Below are 16,965 nucleotides of genomic sequence, written 5' to 3'. Positions count from 1 at the left end.
TTCGAGTCCAGATTCCAATCTTGTATGTACTTGTGCTCAATGAGCCCGTAAACCACAATAATAAATATGTCAAGCACTGCTTCAAATGCTCCCCATGAATCTCCACACCAACCCTGTGAGGAAAGCACTGTAAATATGTCCCCATTTTTATCTTAATACATAAGAAGAAAATGAGACTTTGAACTTTCAGCTGAGAAGTAGAACCCAAGTGTGTTGGATGCCAATTTCCATGCCCATAACCACTGCATACCCTGCCTCTTGAATATGATACCCCTGGAGGAGGTGGTTGAGTTTACCCAAGTCCCTGAAAGAATGCACTCTGTACTCCAGAAGAACTAGGTCCAAATCCTGATCGGAACAAAATTTCATCTTTAATCCCTATAAACTCTGAAAAGTGCCCTTCTCCCTTTTCAAAGATTTTTACCGGACTAAGGGATTAAGGATCCATTTAAGGGCACGTGGCAACCGTGGGTGCCCAACATGTTTGGTTATCAAGGAATCTTGTTTCAGAGGCCAAGAGCTCCACAAGGTTGAGAATCTGGCCGTGCTGCCTTCCCAAACGCCAAGTTTATTGTACCAAAGCAGTGATAGGTGCGACCTGCGGTTCTTCTTTTTGAGCCTTATAAGGTACTGGGGGACCTAAAATACCGAACGGAAGTGAGGGAGGAGCCGTCAAAACTCGACTCTGGTGGGACTCGAACCCACAACCTTTGAATAACCACACCAGGCCTAGACTAGAAGTCCAATGCGCTATCCATTGCGCCACAGAGCCAGCCATCAAAACCTGCTCTCCGGCTCGCCTCTCTGCCTGAAACCGTCCATTTAGCGCTCTTCTAGGTGTGGCGCTGAGCCTTCGGTCAACTCTGCTCCGGCTTGGGCGCGTGATCCGGATTCTCGGCTGACAGTGTGGGTCGGGTGTTCCCTCCTACGTCCCGACGCCCGTGGCCTGCAGGGAGGGAGGGCCGGGGCGGAGCCGGAACGTCTCCTACGTTTCCTTTGGGTCGGGGTAGGGGTCTCCGCGGTCGGGCGTGGCTGCGCGGCGTGGACTACAACTCCCAGTGTGCCGTGCGGCAGCGCCACCCGAGCCCGTCGCACGCGCAGGGCCGCCTGGGGTCGGGCGGCGTCGGGCGCGCTGGAGCTCGCTGCGACGCCACCTCTGCGGCTCGCCGGCCCGGGGAAAACGCGGGAGGCGGTGCTGCCGGCCGGGGCAGCCGGTTAGGTTGCAGGAGGCGGGCGGGGGAGGAGCGTGGCGGGCGGGGCCGGGCGGCAGGAGGGGCTGGCCCGGCGGCCAGGCCATGCAGGGCGCAGAGCCGGGGAAGCACTGCTGAGATTCGGCTCTGTGCGCCCAGGGGTGGCTAATGCCCCCCGTGCTCCCCACTCCGCTGCTGCAACCGGGCCGCATCTGGACAGAGCGCTGCGCGGCGGAGCCGACTCCGGGTGAGCACAGGCTGGGCCGGTGGGTCCCTGGGCAGGGAGCTGAGCCGGGCCGAGTCAGGGGAAGGTGGCAATGCCGGTCTGGGGTGGAGGGCGCGCCGTGCCGCGCTCTTTGCCTGCCAGACGCTGTGTTATCCAGGGTGTCTAGGGGCGAGAGCGGTACACATGATCTGGGACGGGGGCCCGATGAAACTGGGCATCCCCTCCTCTCCTCTCCCTATCCCCCAGCCTTCCCGGACGGGTTCCTGCCCTCTGCTCTGGTGGGTTCTGGGTGGCCAGAGGTCTGAGGACCTTGGAGACCCAGGCATCGGGGTTGGGGGCGCTGGTTCAGTCTCCGCTCCCCCAGCTTTTGCTTTTCTCGAGGGGTGGGGGAAGGTGGTTTATAAGGGCTCCTTGTGGTCCAGACCATGTCCTCATCCTGGCTTGGAGGCTTTCACGCTGCTTAACAGCCATGACCTTCAGCTCCTCCCAAGAATAGGAAAACCCGAAGAAAAACTGAGTCCCATCAGCTATCCCCTTGAGCAAGTCCGCAAAGCGCCAGGAATAGAACCCAAAAGTCCTAATCTCAGCCCAGCCCCTGCGGCACAGTCAGCCATTCCCCTTCCCTTAAGCCTCAGTCCCCAAATATTTATCTGAGTGGCTTGCTCTGTGTGTATGTATTAGTGTGTGTGTGTTTGTGTGCGGTGTGGTGGTGGTCAGGTGTATACCTTCAAGGCTCTCTTCCCCCGCCCTTAATCAGCTTTGCCCCCTGGGCGGTCACCTCTCAGGCACATCCAGCCTCTAACTTGTTTGCTCGGTTGCCCTCTATTGACCAGCAGAGGCACTGCGCTGCCTGCACCTGTGAGCAGGGACTGAGCAGGGCTCCTTCCCCTGGAGCTGCCCCTTTGGGTGTTTTGACTTGGCCTGGTCATCCACAGAACGTCTCTGGGTCTCTGGGCAAGGAGTCAAGCTAGAGCACTTAAGTTAATACTCATGCCAAGCCATCTTGATTAGGGACCCTGGATGTCAGGAGAGTAAGTCTCACACCCGTTGCACAGAGTGGGAGACGAAGGCCTAAAGTGGTTGAGGGGGTTGCCTAAGGTCACTTGGAGAGTGGTAGCCAGAGGTGGGACTACCAGGCTAGAACCAACCTCCTGCTTCTCACCCCTGGAATTCCTCACCTCAAGTCCCATGCCTGTAGCCTGCCCCTTTTAGCCAGCCGTGGGACCCAAGCCTGGAAAAGGACCCCTGTCCTCAGTCACTCCACTTGGTATGGCTAAGCCTCACCACAGGTTGACCCTTTGGGGTTACACGGCCTGGCGGCCTGGGCTGAGAGGTGGGAGACCTGGGGAATGTGGACATTTGGGTCCACTGACTGTCCTGTGCCTGCAGGCCACAATGCTACTCGGGGCCTCTCTGGTAGGGGTGCTGCTGTTCTCCAAGCTGGTGCTGAAACTGCCCTGGACCCAGGTGGGGTTCTCCCTACTTCTCCTCTACTTGGGGTCTGGCGGCTGGCGCTTCATCCGAGTCTTCATCAAGACCATCAGGCGCGATGTCTTGTGAGTACCTGGTCCAGTCCTTCCTGGGGTCTCTCACACCATGCTAGGTTCCTGATCCCCCGGATCTTCCTAGACCAGACCCCATGATCTCAACCAGCCCAGGGCACTTGGGCCTCAGAAGAGCAGCCTCTTTCACACCCTTCCCCTGGCAGTAGTACCTGGTGCCTTCATCTCCAGGGTCAAAGTCTTCTCCCAGGGAATCTCCCTAACTTGAGGCTCTTTGGCTGGGGGCAGGGTTGGGGCCTGGGAGATACGTGAAGGACCAGGTGTGTTGAAGAGACATCTGCAAAGGATCCTGAGGACACTCTAGATTATGAAAGGGTGAAGAGGAACCCTGTGAGGCCCTGTCCTCAGGTTGGCACAGGTCTGAGGGGGGAAAGGGTCACTTAGTTCTAGAGCAGGGCCCCTAATCAGATGTCTGGGAGAAGCTGTTCCCCAAAGAAAACCAGGTATTCTCCACAGGGACGTCCAGAAACACCTGATCCATGCAAGGTGCTGGGCTGTCTCTGGCGCCCAGAGAGAAACAAGGCAGACTCAGTCTGCCAAGCTCAGACCGGTCAGGGAGAATGAAGGGGACACAGTAAATCCCTCCCCTGGCAGTGCTGTGCGGGCAGAGACCCTGGTGGCCTTGCTCACTACTGTGTCCCAGAGCCCAGCACAGTAACCCACACCCAGAACAGGCAGCTCAGTATTTGTCAATCTGGGTCAACTGGCACCCCAGGAAGAGTGGTAGCAGCGCGGCTGTGGGAGCATGGAGCAAGGAGAGGTGGCCTCTGTCCAGGGCCTTGGGGAGCCAGACACAGCCTCCTGGAGGAAAGGTAATTGTAATTGAGAGGTGCCTTGAAGGTGGTGGATGGAGGGGAGTCCAGCCAGGGGACATAGCATCGGCAAAGGCACAGAAGCTGGGAGCTCACGGAGTTCAAGGGGTCAGAAGGTGGCAGAGGCGGGGTAGGAAAGAAAATGTTGCCAAGTGATTCCACAGACACTTATTGAACATCTACTCTGTGCCTGGCACGGGACCCTGGGTCAAGGTGGTGACCGAGACAAAGGCCCACCCTGGCTCACAGGGAGAAAGACTAGACAAATCAGTAAACTGCTTGATTCACTGTGGTGATGGTCGGGGTGATACATGGCCTGTGGGAGGCTCCGAATGAAGAGTCTGGACTTTGACACGGAGCCCTGGGCCCTGGAAGGCTTGTGTCAGAGCAGCAGGCTGAGAGGGTTGTAGGAGTTGAGCTCCCGAGCCAGAAAGGCCTGGATTTCAAGTCTCGGCTCAGCTACCTTCCACTGGGGAAGGTCTGGGCAAGCCGTGGCACTGTGAGAGCTGCGGTTCCTCCGTGTAAGGGGCGCGAGGAATCACGCGCTCTTGTAGTGTCCTTGGGAGCCATCAGTGAGGTGGGGCATGTTACGGTGCCAAGCGCCCAGGAGGCGCTGGGAGTAGAAGTGTTGCAGGAGGCCTGGCTCGCAAGGCTTGGGCTGGTGAGGCAGCAACCTGGGCCGGGTGTCAGGGCCCCTCACTCCCACCCCAGCAGTCAGCTCCCCTGCTCGCTCCCCCACAGCGGCGGCCTGGTGCTCCTGAGGGTGAAGGCAAAGGTGCGACGGTACCTGCGGGAGCGGCGGACGGTGCCCACTTTGTTTGCCTCAATGGTACAGCGTCACCCCGACAAGACGGCCCTGATCTTCGAGGGTACAGACACCCATTGGACCTTCCGCCAGCTGGACGAGTACTCAAGCAGCGTGGCCAACTTCCTTCAGGCCCGTGGCCTGGCCTCAGGCGATGTGGCCGCCCTCTTCATGGAGAACCGAAATGAGTTTGTGGGCCTGTGGCTGGGCATGGCCAAGCTGGGTGTGGAGGCGGCGCTCATCAACACCAACCTCCGGCGGGACGCCCTGCTCCACTGCCTCACCACCTCCGGGGCACGGGCCCTTATCTTTGGCAGCGAAATGGCCCCAGGTGAGCCCCAAGGGAGCAGGGGACATGCAGGAGTCCCATGGGACCTTGCACAGACCCCCAACTCCCTTCTAGCCCTGCGGGAGGCTGTGTGTGTCAGTGCTTAAGGGCATGACCCGTGGAGTCAGACAGCCAAGGGTCTGCCACTGGTAAGCTGGAGGTCCTGGGTAAGGGACTAAATTCTCTGAGCTGTGGTGTCCTCACCTGCAGTTCCTAACTCGTCCTATTTTCAAGAAGATACTTCACCTGAAGCACTAGCGAAGTGGCTGACGCTAGGTGGCCCCTCAGATCCAATGGTAACTGTCCTTGTGACTGATTAGGGCTCATCTGCCTCATCTATATAATGGGAGCAAAGATTCGTTCCCCATGCTCCTTGTAAAGCTTGCATTTTATTAACATTTGCTGCTACGTTAGGCACTGACAGAGTACTGAGCTTGGTGCTTTACAAGAACAGCTCTCAAGGCCGGGCGCGGTGGCTCACGCCTGTAATCCTAGCACTCTGGGAGGCCAAGGCGGGCGGATTATTTGAGCTCAGGAGTTCGAAACCAGCCTGAGCAAGAGCGAGACCCCGTCTCTACTAAAAATAGAAAATAAATTAATTGGCCAACTAAAAAGATATAGAAAAAATTAGCCGGGCATGGTGGCGCATGCCTGTAGTCCCAGCCACTCGGGAGGCTGAGGCAGAAGGATCGCTTGAGCCCAGGAGTGTGAGCTAGGCTGACGCCATGGCACTCACTCTAGCCCAGGCAAAAGAGTGAGACTCTGTCTCCAAAAAAAAAAAAGAACAGCTCTCATCTTCAAGAAGACCAAGGGAGGTAGAGGTTGTCATCTCGGTTTCATGGATGATGAGCCTGGGGTTCAGAGGGGGTGAGGAACTCATCCAGGGTCACACAGTTGGTAAGCGGCAGAATTGGGCTTTAACCTTGGGCTTAACCACAGGGTCCCTGTTCTTTCTCCCTACACCTGTGGTTGTGGGATAATGGACAGGGATGTTATTAAGATGCTGAAAGGGAGAAGGAAAGATGTAGTGGGGAGAGGGGAGGGTTGGACGAATCGAGAGAAAGCCAGTGGGGCCAAGTGGGCTGGCACTGCCCCATGCCAGTGTGGGTGAATATCTGGATGTCTGTGCAGTGCACGGGGGAGCCCAAGAGGAGGTTCCCACTCTTCAAAGGGGATGGAGGGCTGCTGGCTTCTGACCCCAACTCCTCCCTTCCAGCTGGTTCCCCACCGAGTAGCACACAGTGCAATGGATAAAAGCCCAGGCCCTGCTGTGAGATAGAACTAGCGTTGTATCTGAGGTCCAGCATGTTCTAGCTGTGAACAAGTTCCTTTCATTTTCAATTTCATCATCTGTAAAATGGGCTGTCATTGATACCTACTTCCTAGGGTTGTGGGAGCAGGAGAATGCAGGTAAAGGGCCCGCTCTGTGGTTAGCCAGCAGCTGATGGAGCTGTTGTTCCTGTCAACACTGAAGTCCCAGGTGCTTCACCCACTTCTCTCCCCACCCAGCCAGTCTGCCCTGACAACATGCCCAGCCCTGGCATGAGCAGAAGTCCTGAGAACTTGAGGTTTCTTGGTCTGCCTGCTGACCTGCCCTGTCTCCCCTGTAGCTGTCTGTGAGATCCATGCCAACCTGGACCCCTCGCTCAGCCTCTTCTGCTCCGGCTCCTGGGAGCCCAGCACAGTGCCCGCCAGCACAGAGCACCTGGATCCTCTGCTAAAAGATGCCCCAAAGCACCTGCCCAGTCGTCCTGACAAGGGCTTCACAGGTGGGCTCCCCGTCCCCCACAGAGGGTTTCTAATAGGGGCCCAAGACACAGCACGGGCCTCAGGGCCAGAAGGCTTGAGTTCTGCAAACTTGCTGTGTGCCTGAACAAGTCATGTCACCTCCCTTTTTCCATCTGGAAAATGGGGACAGTAACCCTGGGACACTGGGGTTACCATGAAGGTGCAACGAGTTGATGTGTATGAAGATGCCAGGCACAGAGCAAGTACACAGGGGCTCACTACGTCCAATTCTTTGATTTGTTGAATAAGCCTTCATGGATGCCTAACAAGTGCAGGATGATGACCTGCAGAACCCCAGGAACTTCCTTCGTCTGAATTTTCGCTGGGGTTGCGGTGGGACCGGGGGCGAGGGGTAAGATCCTTTGAATATTCACCAAGTGCCCATCCAGTGCAGGACACTGCCGTGTCTCCAGCCGTGATCCTCTCCCAGCTCTGGGCTGTCTCCCCCACCCCCTCCTCCAGGCAGCCTCCCTGGGCCTCTCACCTCTCTTCCTTTATACTCCAGCTTGCCTGGTCCTTCTGCTCTTCTCACTCCCCTGCAAAGCCACCCTGCCTGGTGGCTCAGAGCTCAGGCTGGCGAGTCAGATCTGAGTTTATATCCCGGCTCTGCTGCTTCCCTGTGTGGCCGACACCTAACCTGCCCTCTGAACCTCGGTGTCCACAGCCACAAAATACAGATAATAACAGAACCTACTTTATGGGGTGGCTTTGAGAGTTGAAAAAAATATGGTGGATCAAGTCCTAACGCTAGGGTGTGGCAGGAAGGGCTCGGGCTCAGTAACTGGTCATTGTCCTCATCGTCCTTTGACCTCTCTTTCACATGTGGACCTGGACTCCTGGGTGCCTTTGTAAGCTGCTTCAGGGCAGGGACTCTGGCTGGTTCACCCTGCTGCCCTCCTGGTGCTTAGGGCCAGCAAACAGCAGATAGCCAGAGAGCATGAGATGCCATGGCATGTGCTAGAAGCAGGTAGGGTCATCCTGTGGAGCTCCTGACCTCCAGGAACCTCCAGTCTGGTAGGGCTGAGTTTCCTACAGAAACTATAATGGGGCAGCCCCTATTTAGGGCCAGGGGTGAGAAAAATACATTGTCAGCAGTGCAGAAGCTACCTCAACACCCCGATTCCTGCTGCTAATGCCTCCCCGTGCTCTAAGACTTAGGGCAGGCATCACCTCCGTCAGGAAGCCTACCTGGCGCCATCTTCCCTCCCGTAAGCCCGGGCCAAGTGTCACTGCCAGGCTTCTGTAGGTCCTGTGTTTCCCGCCCTCCCCCTGGTGCTTGGTGCTTAGTACAGGAATTGCCTCTGTCCTCATCTGACTGTCCCACTCAGCTATGACTCCCGAGAGGGCCTATGCCAATCGTAGTCACTAATATCTCTCCCCCAGGGCCTGGCAAGGAGCGAGGGCCCAGGAAATGTTTGTCGAAGGAGCGGATGCAGGCCTTAGAGCAGAGCAGTGTGTGAGGGCATCAGGGCAGGCTTCCTGGAGGAAGTGCGGTGGGAGAAGTGTTAAGGGCTGCACACATGCAGGCATCCGTCTGTGTGGTCCCATGCCCGTCCTGTGCCGCCCCCTCACAGCACTCGTGTGTCTGTTTTCTTCAGATAAGCTCTTCTACATCTACACGTCGGGCACCACAGGGCTGCCCAAAGCCGCCATCGTGGTGCACAGCAGGTAAGGGGCAGGTGCCCCAGTGTGGGCATCAGCATGGGCAGGGCCTGGGCGCCCCCTCCCTCCTGTCCAGGGGCTCACCCATCCATTCGCCCTGTGCCTTCCCAGATATTACCGAATGGCTGCCCTGGTGTACTACGGATTCCGCATGCGGGCCGACGACATCGTCTATGACTGCCTCCCCCTCTACCATTCAGCAGGTAGCCCTGGGCCTGCCCCCTCTGCCTCTAGCATCCCCCAGGGCCACAGGAACCCCACTTTTCTTCTCAAGCAGCACGTTGCAGTAGAAACACATGAGTTTTAGAGTCAAATCTGGGGCCGGGTGCAGTGGCCTGTAATTCCAGCACTTTGGGAGGCCAAGGCAGGAGGATCACTTGAGGCCAGGAGTTCAAGACCAGCTTGGGCAACATGGGGAGACCCCCCATCTCTTCAAAATATGAAAAAATTAGCCAGGCATGGAGGCACTCACCGGTAGTCCCAACTACTTGGAAGGCTGAGGCAGGAGAGTTGCTTGAGCCCACGAGTTTGAGGCTGAGTGAGCTATGATGACGCCACTGCACTCCAGCCTGGATAACAGTGAGACCCTGTCTCTAAAAAAAGAACAGCTCTGGCCATTGACTTGACCTCAGTCTTCTTGTCTATTAGGGTGTCCACACCAGCGTCAGTGTGTGTGTGGCAGTGTCCCATGGGGCGTCTGGGCTGGTCTGATACTTTAGTTCGTTTCCACAGATGTGCACAGCATTGCTGCTGGGTTTTAGAGGCTTAAGGGGAGACAAATAGATACAGTTCCTGCCCTCCAGGTGTTTAGAGTGGTATGTGTTCCTGAGTGTGGAGGAGGGGCAGGGAGCAGGAATGTGGCCCAAGGAAGAGCCGGGTGATGGAGTCTGGGAGGCTTCTGGGAGGAGGTCCCTCAAGGCAGATCGATGTGAGGGGCAGAAGCCCTGCAGGGCAGCTCTGTCCTGCCTGGCTGAAGAGCAGCTTTATGGGCTTGGGACAAACTCCAGACTCCCCTGGGAGCAGACTAAGGTACTGAGGCACCACAGAAGGGGTCTGAACAGGGAGAGATATGTTCACTTAGTGCAGGCGGGACAGGACAGGAAAGAGACCCGGAGAGAGGGCCTGAGAGGAGGTCGGCCTGGGTAACGGGGGCAGCTTCTGGAGGGAGGGTCTCTTGTTTCCCTGACCTCAGGGCCCACCCCTCTGCTTCAGGAAACATTGTGGGAATTGGGCAGTGCCTGCTCCACGGAATGACGGTGGTGATCCGGAAGAAATTCTCAGCCTCCCGGTTCTGGGATGATTGTATCAAGTACAACTGCACAGTGAGTGAGAGGGGAAGGGAGGGAGTGGGCAAACTGTCCCCATCCCCTTGTTACCCTCCCTGCAACCACACTTTGGGGCATCTGTCTTACAGCTGAGGTGGCCAGTCATTCAGAAGGGTTCACTTGGGGCAACATTCCCATTGTTGAGATGGGAAGACTGAGGCCGGGAGAGGGAAGAGATTACACACCCAGCCCCTGGGGAGGGTAGAGGCTCAAGGGATTGGGAAGTAGTGAAGTGAGGGTACCTCAGGAGCCTAGAGTCACACCAGGTCCACCCCCAGATCGTGCAGTACATTGGCGAACTGTGCCGCTACCTCCTGAACCAGCCGCCCCGGGAGGCAGAAAACCAGCACCAGGTTCGCATGGCACTCGGCAACGGCCTGCGGCAGTCCATCTGGACCAACTTCTCCAGCCGCTTCCACATACCCCAGGTCGCTGAGTTCTATGGGGCCACTGAGTGCAACTGCAGCCTGGGCAACTTCGACAGCCAGGTTCGGCCAGGTTGGGGAAGGGCGAGGCCACTGCGGGATGGGCCACGGGAGGCACTGGGCAGCAGAGAAGAGGGCAGAGTTCCAGTGCGAGAGTGTGGGTGCTGGATTCCCCTTGCCCTCATTGTCCAGTCTGGGGCCCACGGTGGAAGAGCCCAGGCCCAAGTCTTAGCCTTCGCAGGTGGGGGCCTGTGGCTTCAACAGCCGCATCCTGTCCTTCGTGTACCCTATCCGGCTGGTACGCGTCAACGAGGACACCATGGAGCTGATCCGGGGGCCCGATGGCGTCTGCATTCCCTGCCAGCCAGGTCTGCCTCGGGCCGGAATTGGGGGTCAGAGGGATAGGGGTTGGCCCGGGAAGGAGAGAAGCCAGGTGTGGGTGGGTGGGGAGCCCTGTTCTGACCAGTGGCCATCAGTCAGCTCTGCTCCTAGGACTACAAGGTTACTCATTTCTTTGTCTATCCATTCATTCACTCACCTGTCCATCTGTCCATTCATTCATTTTCATGTTGACTCGAGAAGACCCTGAGCCCGGGCTGCTTGGGATTGATTCTGGCTCAGCCCCTTAGTTCTGTGTCGTGGGCGAGTTATTCAGCCTCTCTGTGCCTGAGTCCCCTGATCTGCAAATGGGGCTGATGGCAGCGTCCTCCTCATCGGGTTGACTGCAGGATTATGTGTGGCAAAGAACATAAAGTTCTGCAAGCAGAAGTCAGGGAGCAGGGGCTCACGGTGCTGGTTTTATTAGGCTGTCCCCGTGCAGCGCGACCTCGTTGCCGTGTGTGCATCTTCCCATCCATTCAGTGAGCAGGCATCACCACATGCCTAAGGGGGTCAGACCTGCCGAGATGAGCTCCTGGGCTGGGGAGAAGAGGGGCATTTCTGTGGCAAGCAGTGTGGATCCAGTCAGATCAAGATGCAGGGTGCATTTGGCGAGGGGGGACAGGTGGCAGAGGTTGCCTAGGCCACATCTGAGTCTGCCTGCCCCACCCACTAGGTGAGCCAGGCCAGCTGGTGGGCCGCATCATCCAGAAAGACCCCCTGCGCCGCTTCGACGGCTACCTCAACCAGGGCGCCAACAATAAGAAGATTGCCAAGGATGTCTTCAAGAAGGGGGACCAGGCCTACCTCACTGGTGGGTCCCCAGCCCTTCACAGCCCCTTTCGGAGGAGGCGGAGTGGATGAGGGAACCTGCTCCCACCTTCAGAGAATATCTCCCCAGGACTCCCCCACCCCAGCTTTTAGGGTAAAAGAAGTCCTTATGCTCCAGCGAGGACTGCCTGGCTCAAGCCCCGGCCAAGGGTCAGCCGGCGCAAGCTCTGCTTCCTACAACCCCTCCCTAGGCGACGTGCTGGTGATGGACGAGCTGGGCTACCTGTACTTCCGAGACCGCACGGGGGACACATTCCGCTGGAAGGGCGAGAACGTGTCCACCACCGAGGTGGAAGGCACGCTCAGCCGCCTGCTGGACATGGCCGACGTGGTGGTGTATGGCGTGGAGGTGCCAGGTGTGTGTGAGGAGACGGGAGGTGTGTGCAGAGGCACCACCTGGGGGCACCTCCAGCCACTCGCCGTCTACCTTACTGCCCCCAGGAGCTGAGGGCCGGGCCGGAATGGCTGCTGTGGCCAACCCTGCTGACAGCTGTGACCTGGAGCACTTGGCACAGGTCTTAAAGAAGGAGCTGCCCTTGTATGCCCGTCCCATCTTCCTGCGCTTCCTGCCTGAGCTGCACAAAACAGGTGTGTCCCACCCCTGCGCCAACTCTTGGGTTCCAAGCCTAGGATCTTTCCTATTTCTTCTGCGGAGACCCAGTTGGCTGTTGTCTGACCTGTGCCTACAGCCTGGTCGGGTAGTTGATAAACTCACCTGCCCATGTAGAGTGAGCAGACTGAGTCTCCAGAGAAAAGAGGCTCCATGGTTCCTTCGTGGAACAAATACTGCCAGGCACTGTGCTGGGCCCTGGGGACACAGGTAGCAAATTCCGACGGGACCTTTGCCTTCTTGGAGCTTTTAGAGCAGGAGGGAAGGCAGCCATAGGACAAGGAATTCCAAAGATAAAGATTGGACCACAGGTCAAGCTGAGAGAACAGGAATGAAAGAACATTTGGGATGACTGGAAGGAGGTGATGCCCTGAGGAGGTGATGTTTCAGCTAAGATCTGAAGGAAAGGGAGGAATTTACTGGGGTGGGAGGCATTCTAGGCTTCCCTGACCAATGTGGCCCCTGCCAGAGAGTGGGCACCTGGACCTCTGGGGGCACCTGAAGCAGTAGGGAGGGTCTAGGGCTTCAGTGTGGCACTGAAGGACAAGGACACTGGTACCAGGCTCATGACCAAGACTGCGAGTTTCCTGGGGATTGGATGACACTGTGACTTCTGTCCAGGAGAGGCGGGGAGGCTATCAGATCTTGGGGTTCAGAGGGGCTTTGCTACAGAACAGACCACCCCTAAACGTACTTGCCCCGCAGTGGCATGAAATGACCATTTTATTTGCTCACAGTTCTGTGGGTCAGCAGTTTGGGGGTTAAGTTCAGCTGAGCGGTTCTCCTGTTGGCCGTGCCTAGGGTTACTCAAAGAGCTGCCATCACTTAGTTACTCGACTGGGGCAGGAGGCTCTAAGATGGCCTCACTCCCATGTCTGGCTCTCTCGTCTGGTTGCTTCTGCAGCACTGTCCAGCGGAACTTTCTGCGATGATGGAAATGTTTAGGATCTTTGCTGTCCAACACAATAGCTACTAGCCCTGCGTAGCTATTGTGCACTTGAAATGTACCTAGTGTGACTGAGGAACTGAAATTTACATTTTGTTTAATTTTAATTAAATTTAAATAGCCACATACAGCCAATGATGACGCTGTTGGACAGTGCTGGTCTGGGCCTCACTGGGGATGGTTCATCTCTGCTCCATGTGGCTTCTCATCCTTCAGAAGGCTAGACTGGTCTCAAGGCATCCCCAAGACCCTGGGGGCAGGGAGAGAGGAGGGGACGGGACTGCAGGGCCCCTTGTAGCCTAGACTCACCCAGGAATCCCACAGTATTGCTTCTGCCACATTCTATTGGTCAAAGCAAATCATAAGGCCCGTCCAGATTGAGGCCAGTGGGGATTGAGAAAGACTCCAGCTCTTGCTGGGAGAAGTGGCAAAGCCACATTGCAAAGGTGTACAGGGAGGGGAGGAATCTATAGCCCTTTTTTGGAAGTCTGTCACAGCCAGGCTCAGATCCCAGAAGACTGATGAGTATCGGTCTTCTCATCGTGCAGTGGGGCTAATACTGTTGATTGAAAGAGGCACAGTTTACATACTATTAAGGGGGAAAAAGGTGTTAATTAAACTATTTCAGAGATGTTAAAATTTGGAAGCATGTGCATCTTAGAAGATGAGATCACATTTGTACTAAGTAGGTGCTCAAGTAAAGGGTCATTAGTCAGGAGACCTGAGTTCTGGTCCCCCACTCTGCTGTCACTCAATGTGTGAAGTCGGGCATATAGCTTCCCTTCTCCAGGTCTCAGTTTCCCCATTTTCAAAATGGGTGCGGGTGGGTAACAAAGCTGTCCCTGTCCCCCACCTCTGCCTTGCCATGGCTCTTTGAGAAGCAGTACTTAAGGTAACAGATGGAGCATTCTTTGCAAATTTTAAAGGGTGGTGCCGCCTGCTCCCACACTCCCTCTCTCCTGTTTTCTCTCCAGCCCTTCTCTCTGTTCTTCCTCAATAGTGGTGGTCAGTTTCCTGGGAGCTCAGGCCCCTGCCCTGACCTGTCTGAGTTTTCCCCACTTCCCCAGGGACCTACAAGTTCCAGAAGACAGAGCTACGGAAGGAGGGCTTTGACCCAGCTATCGTGAAAGACCCGCTGTTCTACCTGGATACCCGGAAGGGCCACTACGTCCCACTGGACCAAGAGGCCTACACCCGCATCCAGGCAGGCGAAGAGAAGCTGTGATTTTCCCCCTACATCCCTCTGAGGGCTGGCAGATGCTGGATCCAGAGCCCCAGGCTCCACCCCAGAGGGGTCCTGGACAAATGCCAGACCAAAGCAAGCAGGTCCCAGAACCTCCACCCAAGGTTCTGGCCCCTCCCTCCAAAACTGCCAAGTGACTCACTGCCACCTCCCACACCCCCTCCAGAGGTTTTCCGTGAAAGCCTCATGTCCAAGTTATGTCTTCTGGGCTAGGCAGGCCCTCTGGTTCCCTGGCTGAGACTGACAGGGCCTTCTCAGGATGATGTCTTGGGTCAGTGCAAGGAGAGGTAGAGGGGTCACCAAGCTCTCCCTAGAGAGCAGGGAGCTTATAAATGGGACCAGGACAGCAGTCTCCAGACTGAGGAAGCCAACACAGTGGGCAGGGGCAGTAGTGGCTATTGGCTAGGTGGCCTAAGGATCCTGGCCCCCGAGCTGACCAAGTTCATTCAGCTTCACCCGTACCTCCAGGAGGGGAGGAGGAGGCCCCAACATGGCCCCTGATCTCCTCCTGCAACAGGAGGTCAGGACAGAGTGCCCCTTATCTCTCCCCACTCCATCATCCTCTCCCTGGGCGGCTGCCTGGCTGTTCCTCAGGCTGGGCCTTTCTGTCCTTGTGGGTCTGTCTGTGTCACCTTCTCCATCTCAGTCCTGCCGTGGCTATGAGAGGAGGAGGAATGGGGGAGGGGGGGCTCAGGGACCAATAAACTCTGCCTTGACTCCTCCTAGCCTGTGTGCAAACCACCCGAGCTACCCGGCCCCAGAGCCCCCCAGCCCACCCCTGGCCTGCTCAGGCCTCACCTCCTGCCCCTCTGGCCTGTTCACTCCCTCTTCCATTCATTCATTCACCTGGACTTAGGGACGCAGCAGGTAAGATGCCACAGCCCCTGCCTTCAGTGCGCAGCTGGGATGGGGGCAGTTTCCACCAGAGTCTGGCAAGCTGTTTAACAACGTGAGTATAAAAGTCCAAATCAGGCAGAGCACAGTTGCTCATGCCTGTAATCGTAGCACTTTGGGAGGCTGAGGCAGGGGTTTGAGACCAGTCTGGGCAATACAGCAAGACCCTGTCTCTACAAGATAAAATTAGCCAGGTGTGGTGGCACACCTGTAATCCCAGCACTTTGGGAGGCTGAGGGCGGGAGGATCGCTTGAGCCCAGGAGCTCAAGGCTGCACTGAGCTATTATCGCAGCACTGCACACCAGCCTAGGCAACAGAGCGAGACCCTGTCTCTAAAAAGAGAAGAAAAACCAAGTCCAAACCAGCTCTGTCACAAGCTTGTGGCCTTGAGCAAGTGACTCAGTCCCCTCACTTGTGAAATGGGAACCGTCAGTTAAGAGGATTCGGAAGCTAAAGGTAGCCATTATGAGGAAGGGGGTTGAGGAGAAACCCTAAGCCACGGCAGGATCCCTACTCCAGACCCTGCCACTCCCTCTGCCTCTGGTACATCTTCCCAACTGTTTAGGGGCTGGAAAGATCTGGGTGGGGCTGGCAGGGCGTTGCCGTGAGCGCCAGAGCAAGGCTGGCTGCCTGACCAGCCCGGACAGAGTCCAGGAAAGCTTCCTGGAGCAGTGCGGTGGAGAGCCAACTGTCTCCTAGGCCCCTGCTGTAGTCGCACCCAGGCCGGAGGCTCGCAGCAGGTGGGAAGGGGTTCCAACACAGCCCAAGGCAGTGGGAAATGCGAGCCAAGCCCCTGGGCCTTTATCTCCACTGGTGAATCCTCACCAAGTCTGCGAGGTGGGCTTTGTAAATGGGCCTTCCAAAGAAAGAACCAGAACTTGGAAGTTTTGAGTCACTTGGCCAAGGTCACACAGCAAGTAGTGGGAGCTGGAGTGAGAACCCGAGCCCTGTGCCCTTCCCGCACCCTCCTGGCTCCTGGTGCTGAAGACAACAGGAAGTCGGAAGAGCTTCCATTCCAGGCATGCCTGTGGAGCCAGCTCGGCCACACCCTGGGCCAGTGGCTGACAGGTGGAGGGTGGCCAGGCCGAGAAGCCTGGGGTGCCTCCTGGGAGAGTGACCTTTGAAAGATAGAGGACTCTAGTGCTTGTCTCCGGAGAAAGCGGCGGGGTGGGGGCAGCAGAGCTGGAGTGGGGAGCGACACTCAGGGAGTTTGGGGATGGCAGGCCTGGCTGCCATGCCTGAGTGTGGTCGGCAGAGGGCGTGCAGAGCTTGGGGCATCTGGCCCTGGCCCTTAGAGCTCAGCCGAGGGAAGCAGGAAGCAGGAGCTGTGAGTCCCACCTCACGCCCAAGCAGGTACCAACTCAGAGGACCCCATGGCAGGCCTTTTAGGGCCTTGGTTGGGCTTCCAAGAGCCTGGACTTGGTTACGGTGCTGCTTTGTGTCTTTAGCTCTCATTAGTAAGTTCTCTACAATGGGAACAAGAAGCCTTTGGAGAGGGGCCATTCCTTCTTCCAGGTTGAACACAGTTGCCGAAAGGCAGTATGCAGTGGTGGTTAAGAGCTCCAACTCTGCAGTCAGCAAGGCCGGCATCCAAATCCCAGCTCTACCATTTGCCAGCCTAAGCCTCAGTTTCCTCTCCTGTAAATGGAGATCAAGAAATCCCTCCCTTGGGGATTGCAATGTGAAAATGCAGTGAAATTGTGCATGGAAATCTCTTAGCACGGGCCTGGTGCTGGTATCTGCTCAATGCATAGTAATCAAAAGAAAAAAAGTCATGTCCAGATGTTGAGATCCCAGACTAAGCTGTTTCCCACTTATGCACTGGACACCTCTCCCTCCCCATATCCCCTCCGTGATGGAAAGGGATAGGTGGGACTACTGCATCAGGCCATCCCCAAAGCATGGCTATGTGTGTCATCTCCATGCATGAAATAGGTGC

The 16,965-nt window shown here is 56.7% G+C and overlaps 1 protein-coding gene and 1 non-coding gene across 2 annotated transcripts; one reads left to right on the top strand and one right to left on the bottom strand.

Moving 5' to 3' along the window:
* Positions 1–680: 680 nt before the first annotated feature.
* TRNAR-UCU lies at positions 681–772 on the bottom strand. Its single transcript is given in 2 exon segments — positions 681–716; positions 736–772. It is a non-coding gene; the product is annotated as a tRNA-Arg (tRNA).
* A 385-nt stretch (positions 773–1,157) lies between these two features.
* Positions 1,158–15,099, top strand: SLC27A4 (solute carrier family 27 (fatty acid transporter), member 4). Its single transcript, XM_012639852.1, has 13 exons — positions 1,158–1,437; positions 2,806–2,972; positions 4,532–4,926; positions 6,534–6,692; positions 8,310–8,379; positions 8,485–8,576; positions 9,586–9,695; positions 9,977–10,186; positions 10,365–10,491; positions 11,178–11,315; positions 11,524–11,688; positions 11,774–11,920; positions 13,956–15,099. Exons 2-13 carry the CDS (start codon positions 2,812–2,814, stop codon positions 14,111–14,113), a joined length of 1,932 nt encoding a protein of 643 aa, XP_012495306.1. The 5' UTR covers positions 1,158–1,437; positions 2,806–2,811; the 3' UTR covers positions 14,114–15,099.
* Positions 15,100–16,965: the final 1,866 nt, after the last annotated feature.

This window comes from Propithecus coquereli, unplaced genomic scaffold, assembly GCF_000956105.1.
Source record: "Propithecus coquereli isolate 6110/MARCELLA unplaced genomic scaffold, Pcoq_1.0 Scaffold142, whole genome shotgun sequence".
In the NCBI taxonomy this organism is placed as follows: domain Eukaryota; kingdom Metazoa; phylum Chordata; class Mammalia; order Primates; family Indriidae; genus Propithecus; species Propithecus coquereli.
The sequence above is the reverse complement of the archived record's forward strand: the minus strand, read 5'-3'. Positions and strand labels throughout refer to the sequence as shown.